General features: G+C 48.8%; 3 protein-coding genes across 13 annotated transcripts in view; 2 read left to right on the plus strand and 1 right to left on the minus strand.

Moving 5' to 3' along the window:
• The window catches only part of ASAP2 (ArfGAP with SH3 domain, ankyrin repeat and PH domain 2), a 170,904-nt gene extending 164,473 nt beyond the window's left edge, over positions 1–6,431 (plus strand). For 2 of the 4 annotated variants that reach the window (XM_078445000.1, XM_078445002.1), the window contains 4 exons: positions 3,549–3,598; positions 4,034–4,125; positions 4,553–4,675; positions 6,320–6,431. In XM_078445000.1, the coding sequence (XP_078301126.1) occupies positions 3,549–3,598; positions 4,034–4,125; positions 4,553–4,675; positions 6,320–6,394 (340 nt within the window). In that variant the 3' untranslated portion in view covers positions 6,395–6,431. The remainder of the gene's footprint in view (positions 1–3,548; positions 3,599–4,033; positions 4,126–4,552; positions 4,676–6,319) is intronic. The other 2 variants (XM_078445001.1, XM_078445003.1) reach the window with 1 other exon arrangement.
• Positions 6,432–8,846: 2,415 nt separating this feature from the next.
• Positions 8,847–21,305, minus strand: ITGB1BP1 (integrin subunit beta 1 binding protein 1). Of its 8 annotated transcripts, none has more exons than XM_060648203.3 (8): positions 21,203–21,305; positions 17,672–17,781; positions 16,841–16,945; positions 14,406–14,484; positions 13,006–13,142; positions 10,671–10,763; positions 10,000–10,149; positions 8,847–9,517 (listed from the first exon to the last, which is right to left on the minus strand). In XM_060648203.3, the coding sequence occupies exons 3-8, from the start codon at positions 16,910–16,912 to the stop codon at positions 9,446–9,448; spliced, it is 603 nt and encodes a 200-aa protein (XP_060504186.1). In that variant the 5' UTR covers positions 16,913–16,945; positions 17,672–17,781; positions 21,203–21,305; the 3' UTR covers positions 8,847–9,445. The 8 variants fall into 8 exon arrangements, with proteins under 8 accessions (XP_060504186.1, XP_060504146.1, XP_060504156.1 ...); XM_060648163.2 differs by lacking the exon at positions 21,203–21,305 and adding an exon at positions 20,885–21,009; XM_060648173.2 differs by lacking the exon at positions 21,203–21,305 and adding an exon at positions 20,653–20,777.
• The window catches only part of CPSF3 (cleavage and polyadenylation specific factor 3), a 40,702-nt gene continuing 40,511 nt past the window's right edge, over positions 21,223–21,413 (plus strand). Inside the window, exon 1 of the mRNA XM_060648146.3 lies at positions 21,223–21,336. Coding sequence (XP_060504129.1) covers positions 21,287–21,336 — 50 coding nt within the window. The 5' untranslated portion in view covers positions 21,223–21,286. The remainder of the gene's footprint in view (positions 21,337–21,413) is intronic.

Consider the following 21,413-nt stretch of genomic DNA (forward strand, 5'->3'; position numbering starts at 1 on the left):
GCCGGGGCTGGAAGTGCAGCTCTGCTCCGTGGAGGGACCGCTCTCTGCCACCTGTGGCTTCCATTTCTGCATTGCTTGCTTGCTTTTTAAGTCTGCCTTCTGGGAGATTTCCTTCATGTCATCTTCCAGTTCTTTCATTGAATTTTTTTGTTTCGGCTGTCATATAATTTTCAAGTTAATAGTATCCTTTTTGTTTCATGAAATCATTTTCTCTTGTCTCAGATTATTAATGATGGTTATAGGGATGGAGGGGGAGTTGTTTAGTTTAGCTTTTGCTTTTCTGCATAGTTTGTTTCTTCCCTGTCCATTGTCTTTGTTTTCGTTTCTGTTATGTTAGAGGCTTTTCCTCATAGATCTGGTGTTTTCTGCCCAAAAGTTGCCACTGCAGCTGAGGCATTAAAACCAACTGCAGGGCTCCCTGGGTGGCTCCGTCGGTTAAGCCTATGACTCTTGATTTCATCTCAGGTCATGATCTCATGGTTTGTGGGATCAAGTCCCACATCAGGCTCTGCGCTGACCGTTCAGAGCCTGCTTGGGATTCTCTCTCTCTCTCTCTCTCTCTCTCTCTCTCTAAATAAACATTTGAAAAAACCTGATTGCAAACTGCACCCTCATGTGCAGAGTCCAGTGTGGACTTCGCTGTGGAGGGTCTCACTCGGCAGTTTTTACTTAGTCCCCCTTTTTGTAAAGATGCCCCCAACAATCACACTGGTACCCCCAAGTTCAGATACCCTCTATTCTCCCCTCTCTGAGAATAGAAGCTTCTGGTCTTCAATGGGTTGAGGTAGGGTAGTTGCTCAGGGTTGGTCTGGGAATCCGGGGATTCAGTAGCTCCTTGAGCAGATTTTGAGGCAATCCTTGTGTTTATTGCCATGCCTTATGCCCCCTCCCACGGGCTCATAAGCCTTGGGGACTCAGAGCACAGATGGGGGTCCTTCAGGGCTTCCTTAGTGCGTGAGGGTTCTCCCTCCTCAGATGAGCTGGCGTGGTTAGGATTCTTCCCTCCTGTGGCCACTTCCAAAATGTTACCTCTTCAGTTCTCTTTGTCTTGTTGGTTTAAGCTTGTTCCCTTTCTTTCTGTCTGTCTTTCTTTTTCTCTTTCTTTCTTTCTTTCTTTCTTTCTCTTGCTCTTTCTCTTTTCTTTTCTTTTCTTTTTTTGTCTCTTTTTTCTTTTCTTTCTCAGAGAGGGAGAGAGAGACTCTTAAGCAGGCTCCATGCTCAGTTTGGAGCCCATCTCAGGGCTCGATCTCACAAACTGCGGTCACAACCTGAGCTGAGATTAAGAGTCAGACGCTTAACCGACTGAGCCACCCGCGCACGCCTGGTTCAAGTTTTTTCTTTCTTTTTTTTAAATTTTTTTAAATGTTTTTATTTCTTTTTGAGACAGAGAGAGACAGAGCATGAGCAGGGGAGGAGCAGAGAGAGAGGGAGACACAGAATCCGAAACAGGTTCCAGGCTCTGAGCTGTCAGCACAGAGCCCGACGTGGGGCTCGAACTCAGAGTGTGAGATCATGACCTGAGCCGAAGTCGGACGCCCAACTGACTGAGCCTCCCAGGCGCCCCTCAAGTTTTTTCTAATTGTTTTCCTTGAGAGAAAGTGGAAGTAAATGTATTTCAGTCTTTTTTTTTTTTTTTAAGTTTATTTATTTTGAGAGAGAAAGCACGAGCAGGGGAGGGGCAGAGAGAAAGGACCGAGTGAGAATGTGGAGTCCAGTGCTCAAACTCAAACTCAGGAACTTCGAGATCATGACCTGAGCCGAAGTCAGACGCTTAACCGACTGAGCCACCCAGGCACCCCTCAGACCTACTTTTTTAACCAGAAGCCTCTCAGAACTTCTTTAACGCTGCCTTGTAAGATCTCTTTCTAAACTAGAATGTGAACATCCTTGCCTTCCTATTCCAGGCAGCACATATGCAGTCTCATGAGTTACCGAGTTATGCGGTGGGGAATACACTCTCACGCCTACCCTCTGTGGCCACAGGCCGAGCTTCTCTGCATTAGGGTCTGTGCCCGCTTCTGTTTGCCCCCCTCTTGCCCTGTAGCTCCTGCATACTTGCTCTTTCTGAGCTGTTCTTTGAGACACCGAATCCTGTGCTGAACTTCTAGATGAGCACCAGTCGGCTGCCAGCCGTCACCCGGCGGTTCTGAGAACGGGGTGTATTGGCCGCTAATGCAGGGTCCTGGGCACGGTCTTTCTGGGGGCTCTGAGGCCTCCCTGCTTCCTTGGTTCGCAGGAGAGTCTGAGCTGGGGTTGCTGGGTATGTTAGCGCAGTCTTACCTGGTTTTACCTGCTCCGTGGAATCCTTTTCTCTCATCTCGTGTGACCAGAAGCAGAGGTGGGGAGGGAGCAGAGCGGGTGATGCTGGGGTGTCTCCAAGACCCCTTTGGATGGAGGGAAGCCTGTCATCACTGCCCAGGGGAGTTCTGTTTGAAAAGAATACACTGCTGTGGCCTCTTTGTAAGGAAGCACCCACCCCCCCAGTCTTATCCTGGGTATAAATCTGGGTTTTTACCTTTGCTCTCTTTGAGCAGCGGTCGGCAAACTACTCCTGCACGCCTGATCAGCCCCGTGCCTGTTTTTGTATGGCCCACAAGCTAAGGTGGTTTTCTTTTTTTTCAAATGGTTGAAAACAACCAAAAGAAGTCTATTCATGATACATGAAGATTTTCTTTTTTTAAGTTTGAGAGAAAGAGCTCAGGAAAGGGGCAGAGAGAGAATCCCAAGCAGGCTCTGCATTGTCAGCCCAGAGCCCGACGTGGGGCTCGATCCCACAACCATGAGATCGTGACCTGAGCCAAAATCAAGTTGGATGCTTAACTGACTGAGCCACTCAGGCACCCTGATACATGAAGATTCTATAAAATTCAGATTCCAGTGCCCGTAAATAAAGCGTTCGGCACGCTCCTTTGTGCATCATCCGTGGCTGCTCTCGTGCTGTGGTGGCAGCACTGGGTAGTCCTGATGGACTTTGTAACCCACAGAGCCTCAACTGTCAGGCCCTTTAGCAAGAAGGTTTGCTGACTGGTGTCTTAGAGGCTCAGGCCTTTCCCGTAGGCATTTTGTAGTTGGGAGTGATGAAAGGCAAAGGGGGTCAGCATGATGATTTCTTTTTTTTTTTTTTTTTGAGAGAGAGAGTGAGTGCGAGTGGGAGAGAGGGGCAGAGGGAGACGGAGAGAAGCTCAAGCAGGCTCCACACTCAGCGCTGAGACCAACACGGGGCTCGATCCCACGACCCTGGGATCATGATCTGAGCGAAAATCAAAGAGTCAAACACTCAACCGACTGAGCCACTCAGGCACCCCCAGCATGGTGATTTCTGTCTTGACATTGATGGAAATCAAATGACGAGACGGGTCAGATGAGTGGGGCCTTCACACGTTAGACCTTTTGAGTTCCTTGAAAATAGGTGTAAAATCAGTGCCATGTTTCTTCACCTTCGTTCTGAGACGACACAGAAGGTTCCTTTATGAAGCGGTGTGGGGTGGGGACAGCTGACGTGCTGTGAGGCCTCAGACGTCAATAAATCTACCTTCTCCTTCTTTTAGGGCTGACAAGTCGATCCCACTGATCAACAAAGGCCAGCCGAGAGGACCTGGTAATGATTTCGTTTATGGGGTTCACTGCTGTGTGGTCCGTGGGGGCAAAGCGGGAGGCATTTCCAGCCGTGCTCAACCCTGTGTCGGGCCCCAGCAGCCACCCTGCCTCTCACAGACAGGGCTGCTGTCTGCTGTGTCCTGTGTCTGGCCCCTTCTGATGGGGGCAGGGCAGGGAGCCCCAGCAGGGATCTAGAAATCTGCAGAGGGGCTGGCGGCCTTTGTCCGGCTCTGTGACACTCACATGTGCTGCATGCTTTACAGAGACTGATGGAAGTCACATGGTTCTTGGGCCTTTAGGGGACTTTTCACTCTGTAGATGAGAAAATCTCAGGAAAGCTGCCTTTCAGACATGACGCTGTGGCATTTATATTGTTTGTAACTCGCTGGTCACCACTGAGGGCATATTGTGAAGTTGATTCATTTTGGCCCTCAAGCAGTGGATCTCTCTGGAACAGAAGCTCTGGGTCCTCTGTCCAACAGCGCGGTCCTCCAACCCCCAGCCCCCATGCCCAGGAAGTCACAGACCGTAAGTGGAAGGGCCCCTCCTTTCCTGCCTCTTTGCTCTGGCCAGCAGTGAGCGGGAGAGTCTCCGAGGAAACCAGTCTCGCCCTCTTCCCCCGGCGGGGCGGAGGGGAGGATTCTTCCTGAATCTGGATGGGACACGACCCCCGATCCGCAGTCGCAGGGCTCGGCTCCTCCGGCACAGGCACCGGGCTGCCTCACCCCCAGTTCTCTGCACTCAGCTGGGGTTGCTTCCCTGTCCTGCGAGCCTGGTAGAAGGTGCCCCTGCCCCTGAGCCGCACGGACCTTCCCGCCCTGACACCCGTGGGCTCCCGGGCCTGCTGGGTCGGGAGCCCTGGGACCAATTAGAAGCAAAGCAGGCCCACCCTCCGCCCCAGGAGCTGACGCCTCCCTGCCACACTAACCTCTGACCCTCCCGCTCCTCCATCCAGACCAAGTTAAAGCCCAAGCGGGTCAAAGCTCTCTATAACTGTGTGGCCGACAACCCAGACGAGCTGACGTTCTCCGAGGGGGATGTGATCATCGTGGATGGGGAGGAGGACCAAGAGTGGTGGGTGAGTCGGGGGTCTGGGCCCGGGATGTGGCTGGGAGGGCGGAGGTGAGTCCCGGCCCACCTGGCACGAGAGGTCTGCTCGCAGGCGAGGCCCTCTGCCGGTGCATCCTCAGCCCTCAGGCCCATCTGCCCCCCACCCGTCTCTCCCGTGTACACCCACTTCTGAGCGGGCCCAGTTTCCCCCCGGGTGGGTTTTCCCACGTGAGGGTGGGTGGGCACTGGGGCTGCAGTTCCCAGAATTCACTTGAGGGCCTGAAATGAGGCCGTGAGTTTAGAGCCGGTACGATCCTCCCCCACACCAGGGGTCTGTGGGGGAGGCGTGTAAGAAGCCGGCGTGGGGGCAGAGCCCCTGGGTGTCCGTCTGGGTCCTGAAAGGAGTGGTGACATCCAGGTGGGAGCAGGAACAGCAGGAGTGTGGCGGTTCGCCTGGTGACCCTGAGAGACCAGACCCCATGCTCCACAGACTCAGGGACGCTGGGCAGCTTGCCCGTGTCGCAAAGCCTCTGTTCCTGAGCTGCTGCTGTGTGGCCGGCCTGCGCCCGCAGCGTGGGGACCTGAACTGACTCCCTCCCGACTGCCCCCAGCGCTTTCACACTCGTGTCCAACCCGGCACGAGGGTGGGGCCCCAGCCGGACAGTAGGCTGAGCCCTCTGGAAAATACCTGTTCATTTCAGAACCTGTGGAAAATACAGAAAGGTATAAAGAAGGAAATGCTGCCCATACTCTCACCCAAGTCTCATCAGTTGCATTAGGGCGATTTTCTTTTAGACTTTTACTTATCTCCATCATTTACCTTGTTGAGATCTTACTTGGTGTAGAACTTCTATAATTTACCCAGAGTGAAAATAAGTGAATCTGTCGCAGCCTTCGGTAAATGCTTGACTACATTTAAATAGAACCAACCACACGTTTGCCACTTTCTGGGACTTTGTAACGCACAAACTTCTGACACTCCGTTTCTTCCTTAAAAAAACAAAACAAAACATAAAGGCAATTGGGGGCAGTAGTCAGCCGTCCTGCCTGCCCCCCAAGAACGCCGGGGCCCTGGGGACTGTGCTTCTGGGCCAACACCTGGCCCGCCCGTAATAGTCTTGCTTACACAGCCGGCATACCCCGCAGTTGACCCTTGAACAACGTGGGTGTGAACTGCGTGGGTCCACTTACGTGGGGAGTTTTTATATGTAAATGCAGTATAGCAAGCACTTGAATGTATTCTTTACTCCTTATGATTTTCTTAACATTTTTTCTCTCTAGCTCTATTGTAAGAACACAGTATATGACACCTGTCATATTGAAAATACGTGTTAACTTACCATGTATGTTATCTGGAAGGCTTCTGGTCAACAGGTTTACCAATAGCAAAGATTTGGGGGAGTCGGAAGTCATAGGTGGATTTTCAGCTTGGAGGGGGATGGCTGTGGCACTTCTAACCACCCCCCACCCCATGTTAAGGGTCAACTATATTTGAAACATGAGTGAAAGAAAAAAGGAAAAACAGTTTAGATGTCTGACCCAGGTAATTCTTTCTCAGAAGAAATTCTTCTGAACAAATCTTCCCTTTTTTTTCTCCAAATGCTATATAATGTCCTTCGAAGGTTCCAACATTGAGAATTTTTATAACCGCCGGAACTTTTGTTCATTTCAGATTGGCCACATTGACGGAGATCCCAGTCGCAAAGGAGCATTTCCTGTATCATTTGTGCACTTTATTGCTGACTGAATTGCTACTGAACAAAAAAACACTTCTTTTAACGCTCGTTATGTTCCTGTTTTGTTATTGGTACCAAAACTCTTGCCAGAATGACCCGTTTCATGAAATGTATTGTACGGTAGCCCACTTTCTCTAACACCGCTCTTCTGTTTTACAAACTCAAAGGCAACTTTATGTGTATAAATGAATTGTTTTTATAATTTGTGGTTTTCATGAAATACTGCCATACTTTTATTAGGAAAAACTGAATTTCCTAAAAGGTGAACTGAGAAGTCATTTTAACTACATAATCGAGACCCTCAATCTACAGATTTAGCTGAACCTAAAAGTTTGAGGATTAGAAATTCTTCAGCTTTCCTTGGCCTGCTTCTAGAGTCGGTTACTACAGTTGTCTTAGGTTGGTAAACTTGCTTTAGAAGTAGCCCAGTCCTGGACTGTCTAGAAAAAATGCTATCAGTTCACCTTTAAAGACTTTTTTTTTTTTTTTTTTTTTAAAGAAACCTTTAAAGAGTTCCTTTGAAACCCACCCAAGGCTTAGCTAAAGCAACTTGGAAATTTACACCTTAGCGTTGTACTTTCCAGCCCTCATCTGTGAGGTTGCAACTATCATTGTATTCTGCATGTGCGTGTAGCCTGTTGTGAACAATCCTGCTTAACCAAACTACCCATGGTTTATTACGGCATATGGTCATAGCGGTTAATTCAGTTCCACGTTAGAGAAAACTGCATTTCCTGAATTTGGTTGAAAACTAAGGATGATGGATTGCAAAACCGTTCTTTAAACTAGTCGATACGCTTTAGGTGTCTTGGAACTTGCCTTCTTGACCCTCCTCCGTCACCCAGCTCGAGTACCGTGGCGCAGACCCCACTGTGTTCACACACACTTGCTGTTTCCTGTTGAGTGTACCACTGCCTTCCCTCTCCGGCTCCCCAAGAATGTTTACTCAATTTAGTGGCTTGTATTTATATACTATACCAACAGGAATGGTAGTTATGCTGTCTTGAAATTGAATCTGTCCATTTGTAATCAAGAGCATATCCGAAATTTGTAGGTCCCGGGTAATACTCCTGAACAGACGTCCCACTGTCACTGCTAAAATCCATCACGTCATTCTTACTGGGGGTGGGGGGATTAGGTTGTGTATGACAAACCAAAATTCATGAGTTTAACGAACTTGATTATCATACCTCTATTTAGTAATTGTGAGTATAAGATTCGTGATAGGAATATTGGACATTGTGGCACTCTCTGAAAATATATAGGCCTATAATGCCCACTCGGATTTTGACCAGAAGTGAAGGGATAAGCTTAGGTCTAGGCTTGGAAAGCGAGGTGGCGATGTTTTCATCGCACGGTTACGATGGTACATTTGATCGGAGCAGCCTGTCTTTATTAGGCAAGACTCTTGTAAGTGCAGAGCTTTTTTTTTTTTTTTTAATTATTAATTGCATTCTACTTTTTATTGTTTTTATAAAGGAAAACAGAACAAACTGGAATGTTTTATGATGTGGTGTGGCAACTGCTTTTTGCCTTTCAAAGTTCCGGGTAAAAATGTTAGATCTGTAATTAAATTTGGTTGGGTTTTCGGTGGTTTTTGGTTTTTTTTTTTTTTTTTGGTTTTTGGTTTTGTTTTGTTTTTAAAGCACTACATGTATTTTCACTAATTGTTCATTTCTGTCGTTTGAACCCTTCATTTGGTTAATTCCCTCATAGATTTAAGAAAGTAAACAGGTATATTTTGCACAGTGCACTTCTTATGTATATTTTAACACAGTCCTTTTGCATTCGTGTCTTATAATCAGCCTTTTGACTACTTGGTGCCAGCTTTATAAGGAATTAAAGTTGATTCTCACTGACATTCAGACACCAGTCCCAAACTAATCTATCAGGTTCACTGGTACAGAAATATCTAGGAAATATTTTTTCCACTCGGCAATTTGGTGGTGCTATTGTGCAGTCGTTAACATTACTCTTGCCAGAGGAGAAATTCTAGTACCTTCCCTGCTAACATCCTTTCCTAGTTCTTTGCTCTTTGCAAATCAAAAAACAACCTGAGAGAAAGGAAAACACTGTAGATATCTATTTATATTTGAAGTTGACGCTTCACGAACGTAGCTGCGGGACGCTGGCATGTCGTGTGCCGTTTTCCATCAGACGCGACTTCGAGGGATGAGGCCCCACACGTGCACAGACTCCCAGCTCCCGTGTGGTCTGCTGAGGGGTGGATGGTGTGGCCTGCAGCTCGGAACGCTACTCGAGACAATGATACTCCGTTCATTCGCTTGATTGCTCTGATCTGGTTGCAGCGCAACTGTATATATTGTATAACCTAAATCGATTCTTATTTTCGTTGTCCTTAATGCAGTGATTTATAATTAGAGCATGTTCAGTAAGTTGGCTCTTCCCGCGAACTAGTCATTTGACTGGAAAAAAATAAAACACCTGTAAATGGACATAGTGTTATTTTTAATGTTTTTAATCCTTTAAGCATTGCATATTAAAATGGTCCTTTAGAAAAACCCACCAGCCTCCTGTACATGAGATTCTTTCTGTGCTGTTTAACACGCGCGGTGATCTCTGGTCTGGGAACGCCGAGGTCGATGCTTTGGTTTCCCAGCACGTCCTCCTGACGGTGCACCTTCACGGCCTTACTTTTTGTGTCGTGAGCTGGCAGCGCTGCGTCGCTGTTCCAGACCAGGTGACCGGCGCTCCCAGCCGGCGGGGGGCCCACGTGCCGCCCCGGGGACGGTACGTGACCTCCGTGGAAAGCGCTCCGTGCTCGCCACTCACTGAGGGCACTTCTGTGACGCCTCGGTGTTAAGCTCATTTGTGTTTAAAAGCGAGAGGGGAGGTTTCTTTTTTAGTCGCAGAAAGCGGACAACCTCGTTGAGAGTTAACTCACCGTAATAAGACACGTTTTAATAGAAAAGCAAATGATCAGTATGTTACACACCGCATTTCTTCGCTTTCACCACTTCCTACTCCCATAACAGCTCAACCCTGCAGACTGAAAGCCACCGAACTCCCACATGAAGTCAGCTTCCACTTGATTGCAGAATTCAGGATTTCTCAGATGTTAATACGGAGTCAAAAGCGGTGGATAAAACTTTGCAGATGGCTTGTGCTTGCTCCTATATTAAGTGAAAAAGATAGAGTAAGAGACTCTGTCCATCTCTTCCTGAATTTAATTTGACCAGCAGAGGTTCACATCGGACCCTCTTAACACCTCTCCTAAACCTGCACGTGTCACGTGCCCCCTTCCTGCGTGCCTTTAGAGAAGCATGCGTGGTTAACTCGAACCTGGCCTTTGGGAGGGACCTTGATGAGTCCGGAAGACAACAGGGACAGAACGGGGGGGGGCTTCTGCTCAGGAGGGCACACCGCTTTGCCCACCGGCCTTGTGACCACCCCGACCTCGAGATCCCCGCCGGGCAACTGCCCGCCCGCGGCAGGTCTGGCCAGCTGGCTGACCTGGGGCCAGTCACCCACACTACGCCAGGTGTCAGGCACGGTGGGTGGCATCTCTTCGGCCTCTGAGAAGACCGTAAGCACGCTGTGGTTTCACCGTCTCGTCTGATGAATGAGAGCCTAAGCAAGCCAACTTGAACCTCACCAGGCTGTGGCACTGATAAACCCAGAGGCTGTATTCCTCATTGCTGGCATCTGTGGTCTTCAGAGCCAGCAAGCTTCTTCCTGCCCCCAGACCATCATCGTAACACACCATCCGGATGATTAAATACAGAGCGTGCCGATGCAGGACATCCTACGGAAGTCAGGAGAACGCAAGACGGTGACTGTGTTACAGGTGTTTTACATACTTAATTTTCCGTGCAGAATCGTGAGGCTTTACACAGATAGCATGGCTATGGATCTGGCAGAAAACAGTTCTATAGGCTTTTCACCCAAACGGACATTCCAGAACGTTCAGTTAATGGGTACTTTGCCTTCAGGGTTATCCCTTCCTACTTAAAATTCCAGAAAGACAGGAATAAGATCTGAGTTCATGAGCCCCTTCTCTATGCCAGGCTTCCAAGCTGACATCTGCCCTGAGCTGGCATGAGATCCTAAGTTAAAAACGCATTAGGGGCCAGCAGTGCGGGGTGCTGGTGGGGCCCTGCCATACAGGAGGAGCCAAAGGGGGTCTCCGTTACCTCTCAGAAATCAGTCATTTTTGTAAGACCAGCTGCCAGGAACATTTACCAACCAACAATTCCGCAAACAGACAAAACTACCAGTGGCCCCTTCCCAGCCTGCCTCCCAGATTCTCTAAGAAATATTACTTACATACTGATCTGATGTTGACACTTTTATACCATACTTGGAAACTCCCATAATAAATTCTTCCTCCAGAGGAACGAAAGGCAACTTTCCATCTTGCTTTAAAGTAAAAATAAATTACATGGTCTACATTAACAATTATGTCACATTCCTTAAATCTCATTAGCCAAGCTTAGTCTCTGGCCATCACAAACCCAGACCCTTTTAAGAATGTGGGGTACACAAGGGGCGCCTGGGTGGCTCAGTCGGTTGAGCGTCCGACTTCGGCTCAGGTCATGATCTCACAGTTAGTGAGTTCCCGCCCTGTGTCGGGCTCTGTGCTGACAGCTCGGCGCCTGGAGCCTGCTTTGGATTCTGTGTCTCCCTCTCTCTCTGCCCCTTCCCCACTCGGGTTCTGTCTCTGTCTCTCAAAACAAAATAAACATTAAAAAAAAAAAAAAAAGAATGCAGGGTACACAGTAGCCTGAGAAGAATCGTTCTCCAAAGAGGCAGAAGAAAAATTTTCACCAGGATTTTGTTCTGTTTTCACAGTTCACAGAGCTGAGCAAAATTCACATCCATTTGTCTTGACGTTAGTAATTTCAGTTATAAACTGAAAACATTTCTCACAGGTCCCAGGGACACTTAAACGTTTACATCAGAAAAATAAAGCTATTGGGGCACCTGGGTGGCTCGGCAGATTAAGTGTCTGACTTCAGCTCAGGTCATGATCTCATGGTTTGTGAGTTCAAGCCCTCATCAGGCTCTCTGCTGTCAGCACGGAGCCTGTTTCGGATCCTCTGTCCCCCTCTCTCTGCCGCTCCCCCGCCTGTATGCACACGCTCTCTCTCTCTAGCAGATTTCCAGTTTCCCTAGCAGATTATCCAGTTCTATCCTAAGTCAGAATACTGCCTAACTTGTCTTCTGCACAACTAACAAGATAGCGTTGGCATTCAGTAGATGTTCCGTGCCGTAAACGTTTGTGTGGAAACATCTGCCTACGCTAAGGAAATTCTGATAAAGAAGCTATGTCTGCATGCCTCCATTCTTGGCTCCTCGCATGGTTCTAGTAACCTCCTGCCAGGGACCTCTCACCGTGGGCTTCCAGCATTTCAAGAACCAAAAGATGGGATAATAGCAATGCTGTTGTCACTGATGTTATTTTGACAAGCCCGGGGTGATCTGAGAAACTCAGCGGTCCTTATCAGAATGAAAATAATCCGAGTCCGCTTCTGGGGGGAACATTAGCCATCCTTCAGTACGATACTTGGACTGGTTGTTGCTTGCACACTTTTGCAATGACCGTATCCCAAACTGAACGCCGGGGCACTAACTGTATCAGTCCAGACTACCAAGATGTCCCTGTTAGATGGCAAATTAGATTGGCTTATTCCCCTCAGACAGAAGAGACTTCCTGTGCTTTCCTGAGGACGTGACTTTGTATCTAATGATCCCATTCTCCATGATTTACCAGACCAAACATCCCTAGAGTAACCAGCATACTGATTAACTATAACCAGTAACTGTGGTAATATCCCTTTGCTAAACACAAAGACCTGTGGCTCCATTTTGTGGAAATTCAGGAAGCAATTTAAGTCTTTTGGTTCGTCCACTTCCACACTGGCAAGGGCACAGGTCTTACGGTATTTTATGCACTCACTGTACATCTTTGATTTGTCTTAATTTTTATTCTTGATTTTCCTTCACAATTATTTTGTCTAAATCTTCTTGACTAGGGTATGTTTTGTTTTGTTTTTTAATTTGAGAGAGAGTGTGCAAGCAGGAGAGAGGGGCAGAGGGAGAGAGACAACCTTAAGCAGTCTCCACATTTAGCATGAAGCCCAACATGGGGCTCGATCCTGCAACTCTGGGATCATGACCCGAACCGAAATCAAGAGCTGGATATTCAACCAACTGAGCTACCCAGGCACCCCACTGACTGGGATGTTTTTGAAACCCACTTCACCTCAATTCTTGTTGCAAACAGGGTATTAATCGATAGGTCAACACCACTAGGAGTTAGATTATCCAAAGAGCTGTAACTAGTTCAACGGAAATACAGTAAGGTTTGCCAGACTGTTTGAAAAGACAAACTTATGGTGTGTAACCAGTCACGGCACTCAGCTCCTCATTTAAATGAGGAGCTCATTCAGCCCCGAGAACGTAAAAAGTGCTGTTTTTTGAAGGAAAGAACTGTCCCTGTTCCCTTGAGACTCCGTCCTACATACCTTGTACCACCTATAACCACAGTGCTCAGTAAACATTGTAACAGTGATAAAAGCATGGAACATTTTTTCCAAAGCCATGAATTTATTCTCTAGAATGTTCTAATATTATTATTATTATTTTTTTTTTTTTTTACCTGGGCAACATCTATATAATTTATCAGGTCTAGGGGCCCTTCAAGACTTTTCCCTTCAGAGAATTTCAGTTTCTCAATGGCACCAACATATTTTATTCGAAATTCTGCACAGGTATCTGAAGTGTTATTGCTTTGTCCTAAAGGTGAAAGAAAAATTGTTAATGGTAAGACTTCAAAAGAAATGTCTGCGTTACAGGGTATCCTCAACCCCTTTGCAAATAAAAAACAGACTGTCATCAGAACTTCACCATGAATGAAAATAAAAAACTTTTAATGCAAAATTATTTGAAGTAATAGGAAAGAACTTGGAATTTCACTAACCGTTTCCTCAGTGACTCATAATACACTAAACATAAAAATCTCAACAGGAATAAACCAAAACACAGGAGAAAAATTGTCAACTAGATAATGATTGGGTACCTTCATGATACGTTAAAATATTTAGAGTTTTTTTGGTTTCTTCTTCCTCTTTACCATGTTAACTATTAATTTGCTTTCCCCATTCAGCAAATCTGGTCTACCTCTACCGGTCAAAAAAAAAAAAAGAAAAACCGCAATTTTTTTTTTTCATGTAGATGGAATAATGCCAGACAGGAAGTCCCTTAACATTAACAGATGTTCTGTTACACGACAGACGGCATCAGGCTGCAGAACCGTGTGGGCTGGAAGATCTAGCCAGTCCCCAAATTCCCACAAAGCACTACGTAATCTTCCATGTTAAAGGAATACTACGTGGTTACTTTTAGGTTATGTTTATGTAGAAAAAGATGCCCACGTTTCTAATGTTTTTAAGACATCTGGAAGTAAAAATAATAGACCTTACGCTACCATAAGCTCTTTTACATCATCTGGTTCCTGCCTTCATCCCACCCCTCTGCCATCCCCACTTTCATAGACCGATTAGTCTCTGATCCCGAAGGGAAAAGGAGAAAGAGTGTGGACAAAATATATATATATTTTTATATTTCCAGTTAGACTCTAGCCGTTTATTGGCCTGGATGAGAAGGTACAGACTGACAGATGCTACCCTTCCAACAGCAAGATGCTTCTCCCACGGCCCTCAAACAAGGTCATTCCCATATCACTCACGCTTTGCCACCCCATGTCCTGAAAAGCTGTTTTGAAACCTCTAAATTGCTACCATGCTATTTTTCACATGTGTTTGCTCTAGAAGCCCTGACGAGCAGATGGCCCACGTGTGCTAGCACCGCCACGGCAGTGGCTCTCGCCAGCCGTTTTGACCCGTGTCCCACCAGACCTTGGGCCATTTCCAAACTCTTGTCCAAAATGGCAGAGGAGAAAAAAAGCAAACAAAAAAAGCCCAGCGCACAAGAATTCGTTGTGCTACTCTGTGAACACCGGTTAAAAGCCTTAATAAGCGGCCCAACTCCTCTCCGTACCTGAGCTTTTGGTGGAATCTGTATCGAGGCTGGCCACAGTGCTGGATCGTGAGAGCCCCCCAAGGCTGGAGTCTACAGACTGAGAAATAACAAAACAAAAATGGAAACAGAATTAGAAGCACTGTCTTCTCTCAAATCCTCTAACAAACACTCAAATTACTTCTTATAGTTGAATCAACACGTACAAAAGCAGGTCGACTATTCAGGCAGATCGAATGTGACAGATTGTTCGAAAGACAAATTCTAGGGGCGCCTGGGTGGCGCAGTCGGTTAAGCGTCCGACTTCAGCCAGGTCACGATCTCACGGTCCGTGAGTTCGAGCCCCGCGTCAGGCTCTGGGCTGATGGCTCGGAGCCTGGAGCCTGTTTCCGATTCTGTGTCTCCCTCTCTCTCTGACCCTCCCCCGTTCATGCTCTGTCTCTCTCTGTCTCAAAAATAAATGTTAAAAAATAAATAAATAAATAAAGACAAATTCTATAGCAAACTTCAGGTAGTCCCAACTGCTCCTACCATAACAGCATCAGACAAACACGGTGTGGACATTCCCGGTATAAACTACAGCCGTTACACCCGCCTCCTTGTAAGATACCTGGTAGTCAGGTCGATGTGTGAAAATCTACGCCTTGCTTTCACTTAGTTTCCACTGACCCCAAAAAGAAGCCTGTGCAGAAAGCAGGCAGGGAGCATGATCCCGTATTATAAATGAGCAAAGATACCCAGAGGGGTGAAGTGATTCACCCAAGGTTACATCTAGAAAATACCCCAGACTTCCAGTCGAGGCCTAATCCCCGTTCCCGCGCCTCTGCAATTACTCTGACGAGGACGTGGCTCACGCGGTCAGGCGCGGGCCGACCGGCAACCAGAGCGCAATTCTCAATGTGAATTGCAGAGAAAACTCAATGAAACTGTTAAGCAAAACACAAAGAATCATCCATGTTAGCGTGGTCTGTTCTATAGAATCGTACCCTGGATAGGCTTCATTTCGTTAGAAATGGCGTTCCGTGAAAATTCCGGATTCAAAAAATTAGCCACTGTTTTTCACCTCAAATCAAAGTGAGATTTTAAAAGTACAACGTACTCATATTTTTTCCGTGTTCGAGAAGTGAAGTCGAGGAGAATACAAAACTGTTTCAGGCCTTATATATGTTTTTTCCCTTTTCCTGTCATGGCGCCTCTTAGGGCAGAACGTACAATGAGAACAGAGCAGCTCTAGGCACAGAGACGTTCATCGTAACGTTCCGTGTGGGACTGAAAACTGGAAAGAGCGTACACACTCAGGGTGGGGGGAAGGCAGCCGGAACTGAGATGTTGTTACAACTGCCACAGGGCGGGCGGTCACCATCATCTTGGGGCTCAGGCCCTCACTCCACGGCAGGTGGCCCCTTCCGCACCTCTCCGGGCCCTACCGGCCATCTCAAAGAACCCGTGGCCCGGAACCAACATCTCAGGCCATTAGCAGGTTCCCTCTGGAGTCCGCAAAATCCGAGCTCCGGTCTTGCTCTGCCCGAGCAGGTCAAGGCCCCTTTATCCGCTCTCCCATCGAGAGAACGACACTGGGCCGGACCAGATGCCCAGGCTGGGGGCCCCACACAAGGGCTGCAGAGGTAACAGCGGGAAGCTTCTCGACCAGCCTCAGTTCAAAACCCTTCAGGGAAACGGTCGATTTTTCCCACTCTCGGGCAGGATTCCGAAAGACGTCAAATTCCCGTGCCTCTGGCTAGAAGCCCACCGGCTCAGTGAGACTCCCGAGTGGCCGTCACGGGGTCTTCCGCCACCGAGGTGTGGCCGCACGGGCTAGCGCAGGGCTCACCTCCCCGGGGGCGGGCACCCGCCCACGTTGTGCCGTGGGTTCCTCTCCCACCCCACGGCGTGCCAGCACTGAGCACACTCGTCTCTTTCGAACCGAGAGCTCGGGAGGGGGCGGAAAGGGTAGCGGTGAAACCGAGAAACACAGGCCGGTCCCGGGACGGGGACTCAGGCCTCTGAGGCCCCTTTACAAACCACATTCTCACTCTCTCCAGAGCCCTAAACGTGGCATTTGCCTCACCATCCACCTAGCTCAGCGGTAAGTGAATAGAACTACAGTTACGTACACACAACCACCGATCCCAGAATTCGAGAGCTCCGGCCCCCCGACTGCCTGCAATTTCTATCATGTAAAATGCTGCAAAACCAGTGTTTCACTGAGACCGTTCACCCGTCCTCTGTCCCAGCTGGGTTCGGGCATGGAAGAATCTCGGCAGATCTCCACAACAGAACGGAGTTAAATCGAGCGCGGGATGATGCGTCTCTGGCACCAACAACGGATGTGAAGACGCGCCTAGTCCGAAAAACACCGGCAGCTGTGCCGCGGTTGGTACCTTCGTGCGGTGCCCGTGAGGACAGACAAGATTCTCCCCGCTTTAGGATTCTGTTCCTACGTCCGCTCCCCCTACCTTGCTCTTAGTACTGATTTCACTGCTCTGGGAACTGCTGCTACTGTGTCGTTTTTTGCCTTTCCGAAACATTTTTCACCATCGCCCGACGCAGAGGAGCTCCCCCTGGAAGGACAAACGGTAGTTAGTCACGGCAGGAGAAATAACCTCCCGTCACTTTATGCATCGCAGGAATAAAGATCACCAATTCCTTCTGGGTCCTCTCACCGGAAACGAATAGTCTCCTTCGACCACAGAAGTCGGAGGCTGCTGTTTCGTTCTTTTTTTCTTTTTAAATTTGAAAAATCTGATGCAATGAACCAGAAAGACAGAAACTTTCCTGGCCTATCCAGGGGCGTGAGAAGCATCTTCTCAGGGGTGACTGACACACACACACACACACACACACACACACACACACACACACACCACACACACACACGTCATCTACTCCTCAAAACACTCAAGTGCCTCACTGCTCTTTAATCAGTTCAAGGCCTTAGTAAAACATGTGACGTATTAGCTGACCAACCAAGGCACTGAGATTCAGTTGCTGTCTCAGGGTCACATCCTGTGAATGGTCGGGCTTAGAACGGAAGCCCAGAAATGTGCACTTTTCTCCAGGTCTGGAGCGAATTTTCAGAAAACACTGACATAAAAACATTCCAAGGTGCCAGCTCTCCCCTCCGCACTCTCGTGAGGCCAGGGAAGGAGGCGGCCTTGAGTCTTCCAGAGTCAGTCTTGTATATATCTTTTTCTTAGGTAATAATTAACGCCTTGGAAGCAAAATTTAACCTAACAAATTTTTACTAAGGACTGGATCCTACCAAGGGAACAAGGGAATCTGCTTACGGTAGAACGAAGACTATTTTATTGTCTTCAAAGCTCCCACAGACGGCCGTGTGCACAGAGAGCTTCCTGTCATTCCGACATGATCGGTTCTTTTCAGAAAAACAAGGTACCTGATGAAAGAACAAGAATGAATAAATCGTGGGGTGGTCACTGAATGTCCCTGATCCCATGAGAAGTTTCTCCCACTCTATCTGGAGACCCCATCATTCTCAGGCCACTCACCAGTGTCTGTCCTTAGGCCACTTGCCCAAGACTGAGTTCCAAGCCCAAGCTTTTTCACTAGCCCCATCATCCAACTTATTTCTACATTTTTGATTCATCTGTGGAGTAGCAAGAAAATCTGATTCGTTCATTCATTCCTGGGTACCCAGTGAGTGCCTTTTAGATGCTGGGGATATAGCAGTGAATAAGTCAAGTAAAGGCCCTGACCTCAGGGGGCCCATTCTCAGAAAGATGAGACAGACCAACAACAAAACCAAATACACACACATTGTTAGGAAAGAACTGTTATGAGGAAAATGAAGGCAAGCTCAGGAGACACAGCTGATGGAAGGAAGGGTGAGCACATTAGAAAAAGATGCTCCGAGGAAGTGAGCAATAAGGAGACGTGAAGAAGGAAAGGAGGGTGGCCGCACAGGTGCGGAGGAAAAGCAGTCCAGCAGAGAGCAGCGCAAGTGCAAAGGTCCTGAGGGCACATGCCAGCTGCCAGGAACAGCGAGAGGCCACCTTGGCTTTTACGGGAGCAGGAGGGAGAGGGACAGATGAACAGAAAGGTGCAAGGGGGCTTTGCAAACCACAACAAAAGTCTGGGAGTTATTTTAGGTTTAACAGCAAGACTCCAGAGGCTGTTAAATGGCAGTCAAGTGATAGAATCAGACTTCTGTTTTAGAAAGATGACTGGCTGTGGGTACAGAACTACCCGCAGAAGGTGTAAGTAAAAGGAGGGAGACTAGCAGGCTACTGAAGATCATTTGCTGCCACCGATCACCTTGCATTCATGGGATGCTTTTCAGTAAGAACAAGATGGCAAGAGAGCCTTATTCCGAAGTCTGCACAAACTGGGTTAACCTAGCAGCATAAAGCACCATGTTAGCAGTCTCTGATAAGTCAAATATTGCACAGCACATTTAAGGACATTATATCTTAAGTGTGTGTGTGTGTGTGTGTGTGTGTGTGTGTGTGTGTTTCAATATACAACAATTTTAAATATGACTTTAAAATAAAATTTTATGCCATCCCTAGTGAAATCCTGAAGCATCCCTTCAAGTCCCTGGAATACTGGAATGCTTTGGAAATCGGCACGCTGGCACAATCACGCCTTTGCTGCTCCTTAAGACTTTCTTTCCACCACCGATTGAGAAGCTGAGGGAGGGAAAGGCACTTATTAAAGTCTTTGATATCTGCTGCTATTCTGATGCATGTTCTGAAGCAAATTATTCTTGTCTCTAAATTATTCACGCACAAAAATGAGGCGAAAGATACAGATTGTCACTTGGATGTTCCAAACTTACCAAATGCAAAAAATGGCTGAAGCAAACGCTTCACCTTCCCTTCCGTATCTGCTCTGCTCCTCTCCTTTCCCTTTCAGTAAATTATTATTATTTCTGGTGGAAACCAGGAAGTCATCAACTCCGCAATGTCCTCCAAGCCCCACCTCCAATAAAATACTAAGATCTGCTGAATAAACCTCCTGAACCGTTGGCTCATCCACACCTCTAACAGGTGCATGCCATCACTAGCCCGCTGCTGGGTATAATCACTCTTTCATCACCTGATGAAAGCAGTGCATCCCCAACCCACAGCGAGACACAGATGCACAGAGTTTGGCATGCAACTTGAGGAAGGAATTCATGTCCCAACGGGACTCCTTGCCACTTTAAAGCTACTACCAACCTCCAGCTAAAAAGATTTCTTTAAAACTCAAATCTGATGCCAGTAATGTGCTTAAAATCTTTCACTGGCTCTCCAAAGTTAGAGAGAGTGGAGCCAAAGCTCTTGGCCAGGACATGCAAGGTCCTCCGTGACGGGGGCTCCTATCGACCTCTCCAGTCTCGTCTTCCACGACCAGCTTCACAGGTTCATCTCGAAGGAATGCAAAGAGCAGGCACACAGCTCCCTGTTTCCATGCTTTGCTCCTGCCATTCTGTCTGCCTCAGACGCCCTTCCACCTTTTTATTCATTCAGCTAACTTTACTCACCTTTCAAGACTCTGTTCAGGCTTCTTCTTTACTAGAAAGCCTCCTTTGGACCTCCAGGTTGGGCTAAGGGACCGGCACTGCACAGCTTGAGCATACACCCTGGTCATAGCATCAGCCGGCTATTGCCCACTTGGAACTCTCTCAACTGTGAGCTCCTCAAAGATGGGGGCTAGGTATTTCATCTGTGTACCCGACGTCTGGCACAGACTGGCAAAGGACACGTTTAATGAACTGAAGAACCTTCTCCCAGATACCAATTTCCTGTCCTGAACACCTACCGTGCGCCGCCCAGTGCTGGGCGCTATACAAACCTGTAACCCTCGCTACTGGCCAGCAAGGCTGCAGTATCACAGCCCCTTTCAAATGAAGAAGCCAAAACTCTAAGCGTCTTGCCCCAGGTCGCTAGGCTCATAATGGGTGGGGCCAAGTTTGGAACCTAAGACACACCCGACCGCCGAAGCTCTTTCCAGACCCCACCCTGCTTCCCACGTAGTCCGCACTGTTGTGTTGCGCCTGCCACGTGCAGGTGCGCAGGATGAAAGCAAACAGGACAGACACCACGCCGGCCCTTCGCGGTGGGGGGAGGGGGCTGGAGCCGTGGAGAAACCAAGAGGAGCCGGCACAAAAAGACAGCGCTCCTCACGGCCCCACAAAGCGGAGTCCGACTCCGGAAGCAGCCCCGCGGAGGCTCCCACTCCTGTCTCCGTGTCCGACGGGACCGATCCACACACGACACCTGCCGTCACAAGCGCTGCAGTCCCACCCCAAACAGGAACCTGGCACCTGGGGCACCGCATCCTCCCGCAGGCCCGGGCCTGCTCCTCCACTCCCGCCGCCCGCTCCGCGCCACCTGGGGACTTGGGTCCCCGGCCCCCGGAAGGCGGGTCCCGGGGGAGACCGCAGCCCCCGCGGCCCCACCCATCCGCCCTACCGCGGGCCTCCCCGCCGGCACCGCCTTTGGGGCCCGCGTTCCCGGCCAGGCTCAGTCCGGGACCGGCCAGGGCCCGGCTCTCACCTCACAGCCTCTGGCCCGCCCCTGGGGCCGCCTGCGGTCAGGGTCAGACGCCCACAGCCCAGGCAGCGGACACTGGGGCAGCCACTCCAGTTCGAATTCCAGTGCCAGCTTTTCCGGCGCCCCAGGCCCCGCCCGCCGGGCCCCGCCCCCGAGACGTCGCGCAGGCGCAGAACTGACCCCGCCCCAGGTTTCCGGACTCCGCTGAGGGGAGGAACCTCGCGTCCCGGTTTCTCCGACCGGAAGTCGGGGGGGAGGAGCTTAGTGTCGCGGGCGCCGGAGGGCCGGAAGTTGTGCTCTGGATGGATGGGCTTCTCCTACCTGTGGTTCCCCGAGGTTCTGCTTCCAATTTAGAAAGACTCCGTGACCTGATCCTCAGCCCCGCTTCGCCTTCAGACTTCCGAGATGTCTGCGATTCCTGCTGAGGAAAGTGACCAGCTGCTGATCCGACCCCTGTAAGGGACCAGCGCGAGAGGGAATGAAGCCACGGGCTGTGAGAGGCGAGGAGGGGTAACCGGATGTTTGGCCGCCT

The sequence above is a fragment of the Panthera onca genome, chromosome A3 (assembly GCF_046562875.1).
Source record: "Panthera onca isolate mPanOnc1 chromosome A3, mPanOnc1 haplotype 2, whole genome shotgun sequence".
NCBI classification, from domain to species: domain Eukaryota; kingdom Metazoa; phylum Chordata; class Mammalia; order Carnivora; family Felidae; genus Panthera; species Panthera onca.

Coding starts and splice junctions, on each gene's coding strand:
- ITGB1BP1 (XM_060648203.3), bottom strand. CDS start 16,912: ATGTTTCGGAAAGGCAAAAAACGACACAGTAGCAGCAGTTCCCAGAGC. Junction 10,764..13,005: donor ATTATATAGATGTTGCCCAG/GTAAAAAAAAAA, acceptor TTTACTTTAAAG/CAAGATGGAAAGTTGCCTTT. Junction 10,150..10,670: donor TGTCAACATCAGATCAGTAT/GTAAGTAATATT, acceptor TGACTTCCGTAG/GATGTCCTGCATCGGCACGC.